Below are 18,486 nucleotides of genomic sequence, written 5' to 3' on the forward strand. Positions count from 1 at the left end.
TTGAACCCAGGGGTGGTTAACCACTGAGCCACATCCTCAGCCCTTTTAATTTTGAGACAGGATCTCGCTAAGTTTCTTACGGCCTCGCTAAATTGCTGAGACTGGCATAGAACTTGTGATCCTCCTGCCTCTGCTTCCTGAGTTACTGGGATTTCAGGTGTGACCACTGTGCCCAGCTGGTTACTTTTTTTTTTTTTTTTTTTTTTTAAATGTGTATTTAGTTGTCGAAGGACCTTTATTTGATTTATTTATGTTTGGTGCTGAGAATCAAACCCAGTGCCTCACACATGGCTAGGCGAGCGCTCCACCCCTGAGCCACAGCCCAGCCCTATCTTTGTTTTTTAAAATGGCTTCTTTTTGGTGGGCTGCCTTTCTGGGCGCCTGCCTCCTGACTGTGGCCACCTGGGGTCGCTGGAGGTGCCTGCTCCTTCCTCTGTGCTTCTCTTGGGTTACTCCCGTCCACCTCTGCGTCCAGTGTGTGTGCTTGCGTCTGCACACACATCAGTTTTGTCCAGCTGAGACCAGCACAGCCCATGCTTCCCCTGGCGGGCCCTCCTGCCCTGCTGTGTGCTCACCGCTGCGTGGTGTTCTCTCTGTGCCTGAGCACCATTCCAGCACGCACCACTCGAGGCCCCGGTCAGCAGACTGCATGGCCGACAGATGTCCACGCCTGTAGGCTGGACTCCTGAAGCATAGCCTGAGTGGACACTGGGAATCTCCAGCACAGGTTCACTGGCTTCGTAGGTCGGTCTGAGTACTGTGGCATCTTACGCAGCGAGTGTTCCGTTCTCTGGTGTGTCTTCTTGTGCATCTTCTGTAGGTGACTACTAAGTACCTAGATTTCTTTGCTACAATGAACAGCATGTTCTCTTGAATTCTTTCTTCAGCGACAGCTGAGGTTTGGGAATCCTGGTAGCTAGGAATTCTGGTCATTGGCCAGCTGGTCTCTTGCCTTCTGTCTTGCTGTGATAGGAAGGTGTTTTGGTTTAACCTAGAATGGTAGCAGTCTTGAGCTGGCAGCCCCTGTTCTGTTGTTCCTCACCGCAGTGGGAATGCTGCTGCGATTTGGTGCTTGCTGTGGTCTGTTCAGTGCATGTCCTTCCTATGGAGGAGGAGGAGGAGGAGGAGGTGGAGGCCCCCTCACTGGCCTGCTCAGGACGTCCTGAGTGCGTGTCTTCTCAGGAGACTGTGCTCTTCCTCTGTCCTTGCAGCGATGACTGGTGGGTTTTTCCTGCCATTGACCTGTCCTTGCATTCCTGGGACGCCTGTTTGCACGATGCCTTCTTAATAACTGCTGGATGTGATTTAGTGACGGTCAGGGCAGGTTTCATGAAGCCTGTGTCTGATTCTCTTTAGGCATTGAAGTTTTAGTGCCTTACAAGATGGATGGGTAGCTTCCTTCCATTCCCTGAAGCAGTGTGTGGAACTGAGATTCCTGTGGCTGAAGCCTGGGCCGAGCTCGGCTGCACAGCTGTGTCAGGACGTCCTGGTAACGTCCGTGGTGTCACTGACTCCATTTTGTGAATAGCTGTTAGGTTAGTCAGGTTTTTTTGTTTTTATTCCTCTTGAGTCTTTTGTAGGTTTCTAGAAAACCTTGTGTCATCCAAGTTTCAAATCCATTGACCAAGGGTGTGCATACAGTGGTGTGGGGAGCCCGTGGGCTGGTGCTCCCTGGGCACAGAGGGCAGTAGGCGTGGCCTAGGAGATGGAGGACAGTCCATGTGGCCAGGGCAGGTCCAGGCCTCCTTCCAGGGTTGCGACTACTCGACCGCCTCCTGCTGAGGCCCCCAGTGTGTTCCACAGCCCCAGGAAAAGCCCTAAAGTGCTCGGCGCAGGCCCAGGGAGGGTTTGGCATGGGCGCCCGACAGGTTGGTCTGTGCCCAGCACCTGTAGGCAGACTGGCAAGAAACAGGTGTGCGGCATAGCCGTGCTGCAGGTTGAAGCCCTGAGTGGCGGGGCAGAGTCCAGGGGCAGCCTGGAGAGGGACCACGGGGGCATCGGCAGGTTCTCCCCGTGTGGTGTGACAGTGCCCTTAGGGTTTCGCAGTGGTTGGACTCCTGACGTGTGCTTGGCGTGTCGTGAGTGCCGTGTGAAGCCCTTGTGTTTTAAAGAATCACAGGTGATTCTTTTCTTCTAAAACCATGACAGAACGGGGTGTGGTGGCACAAACCTGTGATCCCAGCAGCTCCAGAGACTGAGGCAGGATCGCAAGTTCAAGGTCAGCCTCAGCAACTTAGCAAGGCCCTAAGCAACCCAGTAAGACCCTGTCTCAAAATAGAAAGGGCTGGGATGTGTGGCTCAGTGGTCAAGTGCCTCTAGGTTTCATCCCTGGTAACAAAAAGCAAAAGCAAACAAAAAAAATGACAATATTGTATTGACTTGGATATTGTCGTCTTCTGACCCAGAGCGGATAAAATCCCCCAGTCTCTGTACGCTGCCTACCGCCAGGCCTGCTGCACTGCCGAGAAGCCCCCAGAAGGTAGGTCTTGCCATCGCTGGAGTGGATCTTCAGATTTCCCTGGTTCAGAGCCCCTGCCCCAAGACCGTGCCAGTGACCTCTAGGGCTGGGCTGGCCTCTCCAGGCCAGGGCCGCCCGTGGTGCCACTGACTGAGCCGGGGCTCTCTAGGCCACCTGTGCTGGCCCCTCTAAAGGAAGCCCCTGCCCGTGGACGCATGTGCTGACACTGAGCACGCTGGAGGTGTGTGGGTGTGCGGCACTTGGGGTGCAGGGTGTCTCTGGGGGGTGGGGGCTGCGCGCACGCGCGCGCACACACACACACACACACACACACACACACTCCTGCACATGCACACCTGTGTCCCTGCCTGCCTGCTCTCACGGTGGCAGTCAGGGCCCGTCCAGAGCAGCCTGGTGCTTTCCCTGTTACTTCTTCGCTCACAGGGACCAGCACATCATTACTGAAGCAGAGGGTCTATGGGTCTTGCTTTCGTTTGGGGTTTTCTTTGGGTGCGGGGCTTGAGCCAGCAGCGTACCCCTGCTGAGCTGCACCACAGCCCTTTTATTTTCTACTTTGAGACAGGGTCTCACTAAGCTGCCCAGGCTGTCCTCGAATTTATGATCCTCTTGCCTCAGCCTCCGAATCACTGACACTGCAGGCATGGCCACTGTGTCCATTTTTGTGTTTGTTCCTTTTTTACGTCTCTTGACACCTGCAGGGCCAGGCAGGCGGAATAAGCCTGTTCTGTCTGACGCAGTACTCTGTCCAGTTCTGCTTCCAGTCCTTCCATGGGTCTGGCCAGTTCCCAGCAGTCATGGAGACCCAGGAGACTCAAATGGTCGGAGTGTGAAGCTCCTTGAGCAGCCAGGGACCAGCGCTGTGCTGGGGACAGATGGAGGCCTGAGGCCACAGGCACATGGTTAGGGCTTCTCAGAGAGCTGCCCTCCTTCATTCCTTCCTGTGTTGGGGACCAAACCTTAACCTCATGCTTGCTGGGCAGGTATTCTACACTGAGCTATACTTCCTGGACTCTTGTGTGCCCTCAGATTGAACTCGGGGGCTCTTAACCACTGAGCCACATCCCCACCCTTTTTTATATTTTATTTTGAGACGGGGTGTTGATAAGTTGCTGAGGCTGGCTTTGAACTTGCCACCCTCCTGCCTCAGCCTTTTGAGCCTCTGGGACCACAGGAGTGCACCCCCATGCCCACCGTCTCAGACCTTTTAAATTTTGTTTTGAGACTCAGATTCATGACTCCTGCTGAGTTGCTGGCTCACAGGCGTGCACCCCTGCACCCAGCTCTTGGGTCCCCAGGCGCTTTCCCTGGCGTGTGCTGTGGCTCTCGAGCAGAGCCTTGGTTGCTGGCTCCTACTGGACAAGACCACAGGCATGGTTGTGCGCTGGTGAGCGGTCGCCTCTCCAGCCATCCAGACGTGAGCTCACTTTGCTTTAAGGCACACCTTCCCTGTTCTAGTGAAAACAATGTGTGGGAGTGTGAACCAGGATCTTTTGCAGATCTAGCTGCAGGCTGAGCTGGTGACAGCCACTGACTCAGTCCCGGGCCTGCTAAGGGGACAGGTGACCGCCTGTCCGCCCCGACCCCTGGCTATGTGGATCCTTTTCCGTCACATCTGAGCTTGTCACACTCATGGCCATGGTCTGCAAGACCACAACTCTTGTTCGTGAGCATTTGATGTGACGCGTGGCACCCAGCGTCAGCATTCACTGTCTGCTCGTTGCCTAGGCCTGCTGTCTGTACAAACCTGTTCCCTGCTGCCTCCCCACCCTCAGGTGCAACCTCGGGAACAAGGGCAGAGCCCACCTGTGCCGAGGAGCCCACAGGACCGCTCAGGGCCGCGCTGGGAGAGCTCAGAGCCTTGATGGCAGACCCTACCCAGTGTGATGGTGAGGACGGGTGCCTGGCGGCGCGCTGTTCCCAGGAGTGTCGGCATGCAGTTGGAGCCATGGCGATGGAGGCTGTGTGTCTTGCTGCCGCGCATTGGGCTCAAGGGAAGAGGGAGGCTGGTTTCACTGTAGCTGCCCAGACTCTTGGCAAAAATAAATACTGTGGTATTTGGCAGCCCACAGGATGGGCAGTGGAGGAAGAAAGCTGAGCAGAGCTCGTGTGAGGCTGTTTTTCCCTTATCCTGGTGCCGGAGTTCACGTGAGGTGCACTGGGCCTCTACTCTGTCTCTCCCTCCTTACGACAGTTCTGAAACACTGAGTTGGGTGAAGGCTTCGCCCACGGAGTGAGAGTATGCAGAGCCCCTTAGCACGGCCCAGTAGTTGGTGGCAGTGCACACTGACTGCAGGACTTCCAGGTTCTTATTAGGATGCATGCAGAGGCTAAAATAAGTGAGCTGTGTGTTTCCTGAGTGTTTTGCTGCTTTCTTTTGCTCCAATAAGATAACCAAAGCTGGGTTTGTAAAGAAACAAGGCGCATTTAGCTCACAGTTCTGGAGGCCGGCAGTCCAAGCCTTAGTGGCCCCTTGGGCTTGACTGCACACCTGGCAGAGGAGGAGGGGAGTGGTGGATGGCCAGGTCAGAAGGGCACAGGCAAGCAGGAGGCCAGGGAGACCAGGATGATGAGGCCCATACTTTAGTGACAGCCTCTCAGCCTCTTGGAGGCCCAGCCAGTGTGCTGGAGGACCACACCGGGCCTTGTGAGGTGATGTCCCAGGGACCCCCACCAGTGGCACCACCCTGGGGACAAACCATGCCCATATCACACAGTGTAACCAGCTTGAGTTGTCAGGCCAGCAGCCCTGCAGCAGCTCTGCAGGTGCAGCCCCGCAGGCCCTCTGTGAGGCCGTGTGCAGCTGGAAGCAGAGCCGTGCTCCTGAGGTCCTGGGTGGTTCGTGCTGTTTCTTGAGACTGGGTCTCGCTAGACCCAAACTCCTGGCTTCCAGTGATGCTCCTGCCTTAGCCTCCCAAGTGCTAGGACCACAGGCCTGTGCCACCAGGCCTGGAGGATGTGGCATTTGGAGGGCATCGTGAAGAGTTCCACTGCCTAAGCCAAAGCCTGATGAAGCTCCGCTGGCCTTTGTCCAGAAGCGCTGGGCTTCATGGTTGAGCGGGGCCGTTGGCCTTCGCCTGGTGTCTGGCAGCATGGGGGAAGGTCGGGCTGGGGTCTGAGATGCTGAAGGCCACGTTGCCCCTCAGCTGATCAGAAAGAGGCAGTGGTGGCAGCAGGCCCAGTCTGTCCCCACCACATGCTCAGTGTCACGAGGTAGAGGCCCCATGTGTCTGTGGTCTGACTGCTCACCTCTTGCAATGAAAATGAGCTCTTCCACTGCCTGGTGGGCTGTGGGGAGGCCACCCGGTCCTCCAGAGGTGCAGGCCAGCGGTGGCCACATGCACTCCACCCACGTTTCCTGTCTCACTGGCGGGTTTCTCTGTGTGCAGCCATATCTGCTCAGATGGCCCTGGTTTCTGAAGGGCTGTGCGCAGCCTTGGGGCACGGGGAGGATGGCAGCCCGCGTGGGGCTGGGAAGGTCCGGCTCAGCGTCCTTGCTCCAGGGCTCCAGCAGCCCGAGCAGCTGGTAAGTGCCGAGTGCCCTCGAGCCAGGCTGTGTGCCAGCCGCTTCTTGACTACGTGAGGGGCTGGTCAGGTGTTGAGGACCCGGCAGCCCACTTGTGTGCATCCTTGCTGCAGAGGCCGCCTGTAGCCCCAGGCCTGACCCTTCGCTGTCAGGGTTTGCGGCTGCTGCTCAGCGCTGAGTTCCTTGTCCTGTGAGGACACTGGAAACTGGGGGTCCCCAGCCCCCCAGTGCCTGCGCAGGCTGCTTCCCGAGGCTGGTGGTGGGAGTTGCAGTCTCTGCTGGCCATGTCTCCCAGGTGGTGGATCTCCTGCTTGCAGAGTTCTGTCAGAGCCTGATGGTGGCCTCCAGCTCTGCCCCTCCAGAGAGGTAAGGGTGCGGGAGTTTGGGTGATCCTGGGCTGTCCTGGGGCACCCAGACAACAGGCCAGGCAGGCCTGAGCGCAGCTTCCAGGAGCAGATGTCCAGGCTGAGTTGCATCAAGTGGGAATTCATGGGAGGCTTGTTGTCCTTGGCCCTTGTTTGGGGGAGTGACGGCTCTTACGCAGGCTTCTGCACGTCGCTCAGTGGTGGGAGGGTGCGTGGGCTCTCAGCGGCCAGGGCCTCCTCGTCTCTGCTGTCTGCAGGCAGGGCCCCTGGGCAGCCCTCTTCGTGAGGATGCTGTGTGGACCAGCGCTGCTCCCTGCAGTCCTTGCCCGCCTCTGCCAGCTGCTGCACCAGGTAGGCTGCTTCCTGCAGGCCACACCCCAGGGCTGCTGAAGGGTGGGCAGCCTGGCCGTCCTCCCAGCCCAGGACCCTTCCAGCTTGTTGGGGCTGTCGTCAGCTCCGCCACTTGTCTCCTTTTTCAGGGCCCACGCCTGAGTGCCCCACATGTGCTGGGCTTGGCTGCCCTGGCTGTCCACCTGGGTGAGCCTGGGTCTGCGCTCCCGGAGGTGGACCCAGGTCCTCCTGCCCCTGCCGGTGGCCTTCCTGTCCCAAGGTTCCTCGACAGCCTCGTGACGTGCCACACCAGGGAGTCCTCGCTCTTCTGCCTGAGGTGGCCATTGTCCCTCCTCTCAGTGCTCTAAGTGCTCATAGAGAAGGCCGTGGAGGACTGGGGGGCTGGGATGCGGCTCGGGGGGAGCGCTTGCCCAGCACATGCATGACCTGGGGCCCCAGCCCCCCAAAAGACAAGAAAAGACAGATGTGCAGAAAGTCAGCCCCTAGAGGGAGCAGTCTCTACCTTGTGGACTCCTGTGACTCGCTTTGGTCATGGATTCCTTGCCAGGGGGTCGCTGTGGTCTCTTCATGTGGATGCCCCTGGACGCGTCAGGAGCGATGGCGGGTGCCTGGGCACGTCTGCAGCCTGCGCCCACGCCGTCTTTGCTGCGTCTCCTTTCTTGCTCACGATCTTCCTGGTGCTCTGGTTGCAGGGGACGGGCTCTGTTCTCATTCCTTGTTGCCTCTGCATGCCACATGGCTGGTCTCGTGTGACCGACCGCACGGAGGCCGAGGCTGAGCTCAGGTGTTCCTTGTGTGCACAGACGCACACTCGTCTCTCAGGACACTCCCTGCACGCACCTTTGACCGTGGTTCTGCAGGCTTCTTTTCAGAAGGTGGTGCAGACAACACAGCCCTGAGCTCAGGGTATCTGTCCTCCTTCTGGCTGTGTCCCTCATTGGGTACCCTGTTCCCTGGTTTATCCGAGAGGCTGGTGGTGTAGATTCACTCCTTGTACATCTATAGTGAACACGTGCTGTTTTCACATGGTGTGCATCTCTGCCTTCATGTGGACGGGGACTTGTGGGGACAACAGCTCCAGCTCAGGAGACAGCTGAGGATGACCGCCAAGGCCACCTGGAGTGAAGGCCCTGAGGTCAGCGTGCTGAGATTCCCTTCGTTGCTGTTCTGCGTGGGTCACTTTGGTCGTCACTGCTGTTTGCAGGTTCTGCACGGCGGCGATCTCTTATGCTCTGAGCAAGTTCTCTCCTCAGCCTCGAGGTTCCTGGTGCAGCTGTTTGTCTCCAGGTCTTGTCAAAAAGGTGGGTCTGCCAGTTCCTGGTTTTCTGCCCTGCGGGTCTTGGGTTCTTCAGGAGCCACGTCTGCCACTGCCTCAGGTTTTGTCGGGCATCGGGCCTTGGCTGGGGGCTGCTGGGGCCATCTGGGTGTCTCCTTGCTGAATCCGGGTGTGAGGCAGCAGCTGCCCCTATCTCCTCTTGTAAGGCCACGGGTACTGTACTTGCAGGATAGGCTAAAAGATGAGTGTTCACGAGAAGCCTCTTCCGCTTTGAGAAAAACGCCAGTGCCTTTGTCTAGCAGGTCCTGCTGCTTTAGAAGGGCAGAGACTCAGTGAGCATTCCAACCCTGACTGTCCACAGTGAGGGGAGTGGGCACTATAGCCCAGGGCCATCTTCCACAGGGCAGCCCCCCGCCCTGATAGTTGCCCTGTTCTGGTGCCTTGCATTAGACACTGCGGGGGACCTGGGCACCCCACACCTCCTGTCATCTGCTTTGGGGAGCTGAGTCCCGGGGCCCAGTGTTGAGCTGCTCCTCGTGGAGGGCAGGAGGCCCAGCCTGCTCCCACAGCCTCGCTGGGTGGAGTTTGCCCTCAAGTGGCCCCAGGCTCAAGAACGGGCAGGTGCTCTCTCCCTCTGGGTGAGCGATGCTCCCTGCAGCCTCCCACTTCTGGGGACACCCCCAGCAGGGGAGACCCTGGAGGGCAGCGTGACTCCAGGTCCGTGGAGCCTGTGACCCCAGATGCAGCTCAGTCGGAGGTGCTCACAGGTGCTGGCTGGGGGCCACGACTGCCGAGCTTGGCCACACTGGCTGGGGTGGGACGGGGTCACCTGAGGGGCGAGGCTGGGGGAGCTGTTTCTCACCAGCACGTCTCTGTTTCAGTTTCAGTTTCTTGTATTCAGATTGTTCTCCGAGGCCCGAGCACCTCTCCCTCAAGAGGACGCAGCAGGCTTTCCCTGGGGACCCGCGTGCCCTTCCCCCTCAGACTGGAAGATGGCCGCACTTGCCCTGTGGAGACAGGGCCGCTTCCAGGAGCTGCTCGCAGAGGGGTTTCGGGTGGGTCGTCCTGCTGCTCACGGGTGCCCCTCCCGGTTGTGTGAGCCTGAGCTCCGAGAGGAGGGCAGCCCAGGGTGTTGAGGCACCTCTGAGGGCACCGTGGCTCCCTGCGCGGCTCTCAGAACACCAGGAAGGCCTGATGTGCCTCCCGCTTCCCCCGACAGGTTCTGGGCGTGGAGTCCAGGGTACTCTACCACTGAACTACCTTAGCAGCTCTTTCTCTTGAGACAGGGCCTCACTAAATCACTGAGGCTGGTCTCAACTGACCCTCCGACATCAGCCTCCCAGTTTGCTGGGATCACAGCTGTGAGCCTCTGTCCTGGCACGATAATAACTTCCTACAGAAAATTTTCAGGGTGGATTAAAAACACATTGCGGAGGCGTCTGCCAGGCCTTCGAGGGGGCACTGCAGGTTCGTGCTCTTTCCAGCATGTCTCAGTTGCTGGATGCCGACCTTCCCAGGGCTGCTCCCACAGGCCCAGCATTCCCTCGGGTGTCTCAACAGTCGTTAAATCGAAAAAACAAAACAGAAAACCTGTAAGGTGGGTTGCAAGGCGTCCCAGTGTGTTCAGCACCCGAGCATGGGAGGGACGTGGCCGTTCCTCCCAGGGCCTGCGCCCAGCTTGTGCCCAGGTGCCTAGCCTTGGCCTGTACGCACGCAGGGCCTGCTGAGGGCTCCCTGCAGTGCGAGGCTTTGAGAGCAGCCCAGCTGACCACATCCATTCAGAGAGGAGCTGGGCTGCCAGGAGGACTCGCGCTGCCTGGTCGCCCGGCAGGCCAATGGTTCAGGGCTGGGCAGTGAGCGCGACAGCATCAGAGCCACACAGCTCCTGTCCTCACTCGGGCTTGGAGCAAACGCACTTGGTAGGAGAGGCCAGCCTGGAGCCCGGTGATCTGAGGCCCAGGTCCTGGCCTCTGTGGTCAGAGGCTGATGTCAGTTGGAATCCTTGGGTTTCGTGGGGGTGGAATGGACATGGCTCTTCAGCTGTGGTTTGGCTTCAGACAGGCCTTTATTTCTGAGATAAAGTGACAGTGTGCAGCTTGGTGTGGGGTGTGGGGTTTGCCCGGTGCTGACTGCCCTTGTCTCTCAGCTAACTTTCAGAGACTGGCTGCAGCTGGAACTAGACGTCCAGCCTGGAGCTGATGCCCTGTCAGACACAGAGAGGTGAGTGCGAGGGAGCTGCTCGCAAGTGGCCTGTTTTCTGTTGAGTCAGTCTTTGCACTCAGTGTGATGCTGGGTTGACTGTTGGCCTCTGCGCACAAGTCCAGTTATTTCATTCAGGAAGGATTTATGGAGCTTCTACTGTGTGGCAGATTTTCCTAGAATGTTCTAGAAGCTGGGCATGCAGTGCAAACCAGACGAACCTGCCACAAGGGCACCTATGCATAGGTGGAGCAGAGGAGGTGCGTGGAGGGCCCTGCACACCTGGGCGGCTGCGTCGAGGAACTGGACTCAGGAGGGATGAGCGCTGCCCAGGCAGACGGGCCTGGAGAGTGAGGGACCAGCTATGAGGCAGGCAGGGCCAGGGCCGAAGGCCGTCGGCCAGGTGTGCTGCGCTGGGCACCTGCTGGGGTGTTGAACGTCAGGTTGAGGTGTGGAGTTGGGGCATAGAGAGGAGCTGTGGCCTCCAAAACAAGCGGAGGACCTCGAGGCCAGAGAAGGCCCAGGGCACCCTCCGGGCCCTGCCTCGCGGCAGGGCAGTGCCTTCCACACAGACGCCATGCGGTGCTGTCCGGGTGCTGGGTGGAGCTAGAGGACACAGGGAGGCAGAAGGCCAGGCCGGAAGCACCACCGGCAGCTGCTCCCCAGGTGCAAATGCCACTCCTGCCAGGCCTGTGTCCAGTTGGCTCTGAAGGGCTTTCTTCCCGCACTCACACGGCCTCTGCTGCAGTGGGCACGTGGGTGCAGGAGCAGCAGACATGGCAGAGCCACCTTCTTGGTGTGCGGACTTCTCAGACCCGCATCTGGACCCTTGGGTGAGAAGTGTCCCTGGACGTCCGGTGCTGTGTGGCACGGGTGGAACCCAGGATGTGCCACCACTGAGTTGTACCCCAGCCCCTGTCAGTTTTTGTCTGACCCTCCTGCCCCAGCCTCCTGGGCAGTTGGGGTTTCAGGTGTGCACCACCCACCCAGCTCCTCTCTCTCCTTTGTTGATCACACGAGAGAGCACAGATGGAGAGGCCTTGCTCCTGTGCTCACGGGCAGTCCCCCTCCTGGAGACCCTGCACCAGCTTCCCTGGGGCCTGCAGTTCAGGCCCCAGCCGTGCCTGCAGGTGGACCAGGTGAGGTTCAGACATCCTCTGTGACTGAGCCCACCTCTGTGCAGCTGCTGCTGTGTTCACCAGGTCCATCAGGGTATGACTGTTGGTCACCCTGCAGGACGACCCCGTCTGGACTTTTCTTGGTCAGTGGTGGCAGTTTGCAAGGGTGGGCCTGCCCCTGAGATGACACCTTTGCAGCCACTGAGGTCCCGTGCCGCTGGTCCTGCCCTCCTGCATCCCAGCAGTCACTCACTGTGCTCCTCTGGTGGGGCCCACAGAGAGGTCAGGGAGAAACCCTGGCTGTGATGCTTGTCTTCCTCAGAACTAACGCCAGCGTTCGCTTTGCAGACAGGACTTCCACCAGTGGGCGATCTACGAGCACTACCTCCCTGCACCCTCCGCTTCAGGGGGCTGTGACGGAGACCTGCAGGTGGCGTGCACGGTGCTGGTCAACATGCTGATGGACTCCTATCGAAGGTCAGCTACGCAATACCAAAAGCATCTGACTTTGAGGCAGTTCTGAGAACGCGCTTTCCCTCCTCTGTCCGCCACGGTACACGAGACCATCTGGGCAGACGTGGTACTTAGGGGCGGGCTTCCTGGAGCAGCTGTTTGACCCCTGGCATGCAGGGTCAGCAAGTGAATTTGTTGATTGGGTTATTTGTATTCTTGGTGTAGAGTTTTTTGAGTTCTTTATATATTCTGGAAATTAGTGCTCTATCTGAAGTATGAGTGGCAAAGATTTTCTCCCACTCTGTAGGCTCTCTCTTCACATTGCTGATAGTTTCCTTTGCTGAGAGAAAGCTATTTAGTTTGAATCTATCCCAGTTATTGATCCTTGCTTTTATTTCTTGTGCTATGGGAGTCCTGTTAAGGAAGTCTGATCCTAAGCCAACAAGGTGAAGATTTGGACCTACTTTTTCTTCTATAATCTGCAGGGTCTCTGGTCTGATTTCGAGGTCCTTGATCCATTATGAGTTGATTTTTGTGCAGGGTGAGAGATAGGGGTTTAGTTTCATTCTGTTGCATATGGATTTCCAGTTTTCCCAGCACCATTTGTTGAAGAGGCTATCTTTTCTCCATTGCATATTTTCGGCACCTTTGTCTAGTATGAGAAAATTGTATTTATTTGGGTTTGTGTCCGTGTCATCTATTCTGTACCTTTGATCTACCTGTCTATTTTTGTGCCAATACCATGCCGTTTTTGTTACTATTGCTTTGTAGTAGAGTTGAAGTTCTGGTATTGCAATACCCCCTGCTTCATTCTTCCTGCTAAGGATTGCTTTAGCTATTCTGGGTTTCTTTGTGTGAGTTCTTTACATGCCCTGGATATGATCTCTAGCAGTCGCATGACTTGTGAATGTCCTCTTGTTCTGTGTTGTCCTTTGATAAGCAAAAGCTTTAGAAATTTTTGATGGAATTCAGTTTATTTATTTGTTTTTAGTTTTAGTATCTGTATTAGGGTTTTCATTTGTTTTTTCATTTTGACTTATTCTCATGCGGTGTGAGGAAGGGGTCCACTCCACTCTTTCCAGCTGTCCCAGCACTGCTGCTCAAAGACTGTTCTTTCCCCATTGGAGGGTCCTGGCACCCTCATCGGACGTCAGCAGATCTGCCTCCAGGGCTGGTTTCTGGACTCCCGGCTCCACCTGCTGGTCCACATATCTGCTGTATGCCAGCTCTGCACACTGATAGCTGTAGCTTTGCAGTAGGTTTTGACACTGGGAAATGTGAGTCCTCCAGCTTTGTTCCTCTTCTTCAAGGTTGTTTTGACTCTTCTGCATCCTTTGCAGCTCCTCAGTGTCTACATGGCCATGTGGCATACTGATGGGGAGTATATTCGGTTGTAGATCAGTTTGGGCGATATCGCCATCTTCCCGACACCGAGTCTCTACAACCACAGGATGTCTTTCCATTATTTAGGTCTGTTTTGTTTTGTTTTGCAGGATACTAGGCATTGCACCCAGGGCGCTCCACCACCGACCTGCCCTTCACACTTCTCGTTTTCATTTTGAGACAAGGTCTTATTGAATTGCCCAGGCTGGCATTGGGATTACAAGCGTGTGCCACCAAACCCAGCTTATTTAGGTCTTCTTTAATTTCTTTCAACAGTGTTTTATGGTTTCCAGTGTACAGACCTTATGCATTTGGGGTTGAGTTTGTCCCTATGTATATCATTCTTTTCTTTTCAGTGTCCCTCAGTGTTGCTGGGTTAATTGTGGTGTGTGGAAATATAGCTTATTTCTGAATGTTGACTTGCTGAGCTCCTTTGTCAGCTTTGACACTTTAGTGTGGGTCCCAGGTTTAGTGAAGGCCATGAGGAGCAGTTATGTAACTCCTCTCTACTTTGGATGCCTTTACTCTTTTCTCTTACTGAGTGGCTGTAGCTAGAACTTGCGGTGAAGTATAAGAGGGCATCCTTGTCTTATTCCTCTTTTTAGGGGAAAAGCTTTCTGTCTTTACAGTTAAATTCAGTGTTTTCCAAGCTGCCCAGCAGGGCGTCACCAAGTGGTTTTTACATGATCAGGTGTGAAATCCCATTGAATGCTCTTTCTGCATTTATTGATGTGATCTTGTGGCTCTTGTTTTTCATTCTATTGATAAGTGATTACATTAACTGGAATCTGGCTGTTAATCCAGCATTGCATTCTAGGGATAAATCCTGCTTCTCCCTACTACATGCTTCCGTGTTTGCTAGGTTTAGGCTTCTAGAATTGTTAGTTTTGTTGCTTGTTGCTGGAGTGTCCTAATACCAGAAGCACCGTGCCCTGGCACTGGAAGCAGGCGAGTGGGCGTTGCAGTCTCCGCTGGAAATGCTGACCAGTCTTCTGTGCCACTCCATTTTCAGCTCGAGGAGTTGGAACCACTCGGAGAGCTCCAGCTGGGTCCCTGGTGGCTGCTCAGGAAGTGGGGATCTTCTTTCCAGGCTGCAGGTGAGCTGGAGGGTGCCAGGGCTCCTGTGTCCCCACCTCGAGCTGTCTCCTGCTCAAGCACTCCTGACAGATTTACGAAACAGTGCCTGACCTGCGCCACCCACAGCAACAGTGTGCTGTGCACACCAGTGACAGTCACCGAAGCTCCAGGTGTGGTGACAGATGCCAGTTTTGGCAGTAGACTCACTGTCACTCCATGCCCCTCTGCTGAGGAACTCTGCAGAGCACCAAGAGTGTGTAGAGTCTGCAGGCAGCTTGGGGTCACTGACGTGCACAGGACCGTGTGGTGGTAGCGCTTTGTGTGCCACGTTTCAGGCATTCTCGGGCCACCCAGGAGCAGGCACAGCGCCCAGCCTCCTGCTTCTGCCTGGCTGTGCCCTGGGAGTATGCTGTGCGTTTGTCACCTTCACACATGTGGCTTTATGCTGCTGTTCTTTAGAAGCCTGGATCTAGAAATGTGGGGAATGAAGGACTGGAAGATGATACCAGAGAAGTCAACTGGAACCAGGGAACACCAAGCTGAGATGTAGCTTGGTGGTAGAGTGCTTGGCTAGCATGCACAAGGCCCTGGGTTCCATCCCCAGCCCCCTAAGAGATGTCCCTGCCCCCTTGACCTTTGCCCCACGTCCACTCTCCCTGTCCCTGGATGTTCATGCAGTGACCAGGGAGGCAGCTGGTTGCGTGATAGGCTGTGATGAGCCAACCTGAGGCATGTTCGGTTACGTGGGCACTATGTGTGTACACTGGCCTTCTCTCCACAGTGACCTCAGCTGACTTCCTGAGACCTGCGCTGCCCCTCCTCCCGCCCCTGCTCTGTGTTGCTCCCAGGGCACCTGCAGACCTGGGCAGGGGCCTGGGGGTCTGCACTTTCCCTGTCTTGCCCACCGCTGATGGGGCCTGGGGCAGGCTTTGGTGAGCGTGGAGGAGCCCACGCTCCTCATCAGCTCCGTGCAGCCTGGCCTGGGGAAATGGCAGACAGTCTCTATTGCCTATCAGCAAGGCCAGCCTGTCCACAGTGGCCATGTGGCCAGAGTGCTGGGAGCTTGTCCTTGCTGGGCTGGACCCTCAGGACACAGGATGAGCAATGGGAAAGGGGGAAGATGCAGAGAAGAGGGCCAGCAACTTGGTTTCGTGCCGTTTGTGACGATGTAGCTCCCAGCCCAGACAATGGAATCAGGTCTGCTCTCAGAAGAGAAGCACCACCATTGTGTATTCTGACTGAACAGGGCACAGGGTCGGGATGCATTTCCAGAGTGGGATTCTTAATTGTCTTGAGTGAATTGAGCATCCATTGGCGTTTAAAAAGTCACACTCATTTTCTTGGAAAACGTCAGTGTCGTTTAAACTCTGTGGGAATGTTCCAACATAAAGGGGTTAGCAGAAAGCCACCGAACCCTGCCTGGACCCGCGACAGGGCAGGCCAGTGGCTGCTGTGCTGCTGGTGGGGCCTGGGCCAGCAAAGCCTGAGAGCTGACTCGCCCTGGGTCTGTCCGCTCATGCACACGCACACATGGAGAGGGCAGAGGTAACGGGGACTCGCCTACCAGGGCTGCCCGGGTCAAGTCACTCCTTCCCAGCTGTCTTTGCAGTCACGATGATTTCCGGGTAGAATTGCTGTCACGTTTGTTCCTTCCATCTGTGGCCTCCGTGGACCCTCTCCTAAGCCTGTCTCTCACTTGGGAGTGAGGTGAAGTGTGCGAGCATCTGACTTGCCTTTTCCAGGAGATGATTCTCGACCTGGAACTGGAGCAAGGCGCAGCCTCTCGGGGACACTTTGTATTCTCGGTGTTTTACAGCCGGCTCCAGCCTCTGGCGGGTGGGGCAGGTGTGGCCACCAGCCTCCAGAGACAGCAAGAGCTCCTTGCATGCAGATGGTAAGGCCTGGCAGGGCAGTGTCACATGTGGGTTCCAGGCTTCTCTGCTGGTCCCTCCTCTGTGCCCTCCCCAAGCCTGGGAGGGGTCATCTACTTGGTTCCCGTGGGGGGAAGGTCTGGGGTGGAAGGTGCTGTGGATGCAGACTTTGGTCCACTTGTAAGTGTCAAGACAGAAACTGCGTGCTCAAGGTGTGCCTTCTGTGACCGAGTGGCGTGCTGCTTCTCACTCTGGGGATCATGGTGTGGCCTCCACTTGGTCACCATACAGCTCTTCGCTGTTTTTTTTGTTTGTTTCTGCTGACACGTCTTGCTGGACCCCAGCACCCTGAGCACTGTTGAGGGGCTGACAGACACATTTGGTGGGGCTGCGGATCAGAACACTGGTTCTGGTGGTGCCACAGGCTGCAGGGTGCTCCCTAGAGCCAGGCAAGGCTGCAGCCTGTGCTCCTGTGCGCTGGCTTCACTGTCCACACTGCCCCTTGCCTCCAAGGCTCCTCCTTCGCCTGCCTCCATCTGTCCTGGTCGGCAGCCTGCAGGCCCAGCGGCCTGCCGCCGCCCTCTGCGAGGAATTCTTCCACTTGGTCAACTCTGAGCTGGTAGGTGCTCCGTGAGCCTGGCCTGGGGCGGTGGGAGGTGGGCATGGATCAGGGCTGCTGGGAGAAGAACAGAAGTCACAGGTGAGTGAGCGATGCCCAGAGAGCTGAGAGCTCGAACGCGGGACAAGTGTGGCTGCAGGCGGCTGTCTCTGCAACGCTCCCTCGGTTGTTCAGTGTTCGAGGTCAGGCTGGTGGGAGTCTGCCTGCCAGGCACCTGCTTCCTTCTGTGGTAGACACTGCTAGTGCGAGCTGCCTGAAGATGGCGCCCACCCTGCGTCCATCACTGGGGACTGCAAGTCACCGGCTCACTGTGCCTGAGGACCAGCGCACAGCAAGACTGGAGATGAGCTTAGCTTCCCTTTCAGTGTGCCGTGTGCCAGGTGGATGGGAAGGAGGGCAGTGAAAGCTTTAGCATCAGGAGTCAGGCCGGGTGTGGCACGCAGCCTGTCAGTGCAGGGACACGGGGGCTGCAGACCGGAGGATCACACGTTCCAGGCCAGCCTGGGCAATTTAGCAAGACCCTGACTCAGAATAAGATAAAAAGGGCTGGAGATGTCGCTCAGTGGTGGGGTACTTGCCTGATGTGTGCTAGGCCCTGGGCTCCATCCCCAGCAGCCCGTGGAAGTGGACAGGAGCAGAGAGATAGGATGACACTGTTTGCCACCCTCAGCTAGAGTCAGAGCACGGCTCCTGGCTCCCCCTGGAGCCCACGTGTCTGAGCTGAAGCAGGGCGGCAGTCGTGACGGGTGAGGGCTGGGAAGGTCCTGGCAGCACACCTGGGACAGCCCTCTGGCTGATGGCCAGTCGTCTCTTTAGCTTCATAGCCAGATCTCTGCAGCACACTGCATGCTGGTCTTGCCCCTCTGACACGGGCCTGTTGAATTGTTTTACAGAGAAACTTCTCCCAGGGAGGTGCCCTGACCCACGACATCACCATCCACTTCTTCAGGGTAACTGGTCTCCCTAGCACCTCCTATGTGACCTTCCCAGAGTCCCTGGGAACAGATCCTCCCGTGGGGTGGTGCCCTTTAGGTCCTGGGCTCACAAGGGTGCCTGGGTTGTGAAACCACCGAGCCTTTGCTGTGTTCTCTGCTGCAGGGGCTCCTGAATGCCTGTGCACGGAGCCATGACCCCTTGCTGACAGCCAACCTGACCCTGACTGAGTGCCAGACCAAATGCCCCATCCTTCTGACCTCTGCACTGGTAGGCCTGGCTGCCTGGCTACTCAGCTGCTGCTCCCACCTTCTGCGTCTGTCTCCATCTTGGTCACCGTGACTTGAGACGTGCAAGGGGAGCTAGAGGACACACTGGTGTGCAGCAGGGGACGGGCCCCTCACAGCCTGCCCTCCAGGCCACAGTCCCTGCAGTCCAGTTGCCACTTGCTGTGTGTTCGCCGAGGGCTGTGCAGGCTGCCTCTGCTTGCCTCCTGGGGCTCCGCCTGACCTGCATTCCAAGACATAGGGGGTAGTTGGTGCCACACTGCCAGCTTCCTTCTCTGCAGGGCACCAGCTCTTGCAGGGTGTCATCAGGCAGGGCCTCCCCTGTCCTGCCCTGGAGTACAGGTGCCTTGTGGGATTGCTCTGAACCAGCGAGGTAGACAAGGTGCTGCCTGAAGTTACACAACAATGGAATGTGAGCCACAGGGAGCACCTGGGAAGCCCCAGTGAGGGCTCTGGGGAGCTGGCCATGTGTGTGGCAGCGTCTTACACAGGTCTTCTGGGCCTGGCAACTGGAGGTGGGGCCAAGTACAGCGGCCCTGACCTGTTTCGTTG

General features: G+C 57.0%; 1 protein-coding gene across 1 annotated transcript in view; it reads left to right on the forward strand.

Moving 5' to 3' along the window:
- The window catches only part of FANCA (FA complementation group A), a 40,944-nt gene that overhangs the window by 18,692 nt on the left and 3,766 nt on the right, over positions 1 to 18,486 (forward strand). Inside the window, exons 21-35 of the mRNA XM_079117721.1 lie at positions 2,406 to 2,479; positions 4,252 to 4,365; positions 5,866 to 6,002; positions 6,298 to 6,368; positions 6,625 to 6,718; positions 6,847 to 7,034; positions 7,923 to 8,019; positions 8,876 to 9,049; positions 10,141 to 10,214; positions 11,660 to 11,788; positions 14,160 to 14,244; positions 15,967 to 16,118; positions 16,609 to 16,714; positions 17,608 to 17,664; positions 17,813 to 17,917. Coding sequence (XP_078973847.1) covers positions 2,406 to 2,479; positions 4,252 to 4,365; positions 5,866 to 6,002; positions 6,298 to 6,368; positions 6,625 to 6,718; positions 6,847 to 7,034; positions 7,923 to 8,019; positions 8,876 to 9,049; positions 10,141 to 10,214; positions 11,660 to 11,788; positions 14,160 to 14,244; positions 15,967 to 16,118; positions 16,609 to 16,714; positions 17,608 to 17,664; positions 17,813 to 17,917 — 1,657 coding nt within the window. The remainder of the gene's footprint in view (positions 1 to 2,405; positions 2,480 to 4,251; positions 4,366 to 5,865; positions 6,003 to 6,297; positions 6,369 to 6,624; positions 6,719 to 6,846; positions 7,035 to 7,922; positions 8,020 to 8,875; positions 9,050 to 10,140; positions 10,215 to 11,659; positions 11,789 to 14,159; positions 14,245 to 15,966; positions 16,119 to 16,608; positions 16,715 to 17,607; positions 17,665 to 17,812; positions 17,918 to 18,486) is intronic.

The sequence above is a fragment of the Sciurus vulgaris genome (genome assembly GCF_902686455.1).
Source record: "Sciurus vulgaris genome assembly, chromosome: 17".
Taxonomy (NCBI): domain Eukaryota; kingdom Metazoa; phylum Chordata; class Mammalia; order Rodentia; family Sciuridae; genus Sciurus; species Sciurus vulgaris.